This window comes from Arachis ipaensis, chromosome B02 (assembly GCF_000816755.2).
Source record: "Arachis ipaensis cultivar K30076 chromosome B02, Araip1.1, whole genome shotgun sequence".
Lineage (NCBI taxonomy): Eukaryota > Viridiplantae > Streptophyta > Magnoliopsida > Fabales > Fabaceae > Arachis > Arachis ipaensis.
In genome coordinates, this window is record NC_029786.2 from 5,803,816 (window position 1) to 5,804,338 (window position 523).

Here is a 523-nt window from a genome sequence, read left to right on the forward strand (position 1 = left end):
TTATTATATAAATATTTCTAATTATATCTATTTGGTTGAAAAATTGTAATCAAGTGTCTATATTAAATATGTAAGTCCATTATATTAGAATGCACTATATAAATATATAGAGTGAATTACATTTATACCCATATTAGGTGATCCATAATGGAGGTTATGATGGTTCTGCATCTGATATATGGTCTTGTGGAGTCATTCTCTTTGTACTCATGGCTGGATACTTGCCTTTTGATGAACCAAATCAAATTGCACTTTTCAGAAAAGTAAGTACTATGTCTATCATATCATATTGAAGTTTCTTTATGCATGTTATTTCATTATAGGGCCAATATATGGAGATTTAAGGGCGAGTTGGTTTTTGTTTTTGTTTTTATTATTTATTCATATTGTTTTTTATATTTTTGTAGAAAAAAAAATAGAAAATATGGATAGAAAGTAAGATGTTATTTTTTTTCATTTTTTGCCAAAATATTTAAAAAATAAAAAAATACTAAAAATAAAAAAAAAACATTTTTTCAAACTA

At 23.9% G+C, this 523-nt stretch overlaps 1 protein-coding gene across 1 annotated transcript in view; it reads left to right on the plus strand.

Annotated features, from left to right (window-relative positions):
* Nucleotides 1-523, plus strand: part of LOC107626688 (CBL-interacting serine/threonine-protein kinase 9-like) — an 11,786-nt gene that overhangs the window by 4,560 nt on the left and 6,703 nt on the right. The window contains exon 7 of the mRNA XM_021115276.1: nucleotides 138-263. Coding sequence (XP_020970935.1) covers nucleotides 138-263 — 126 coding nt within the window. The remainder of the gene's footprint in view (nucleotides 1-137; nucleotides 264-523) is intronic.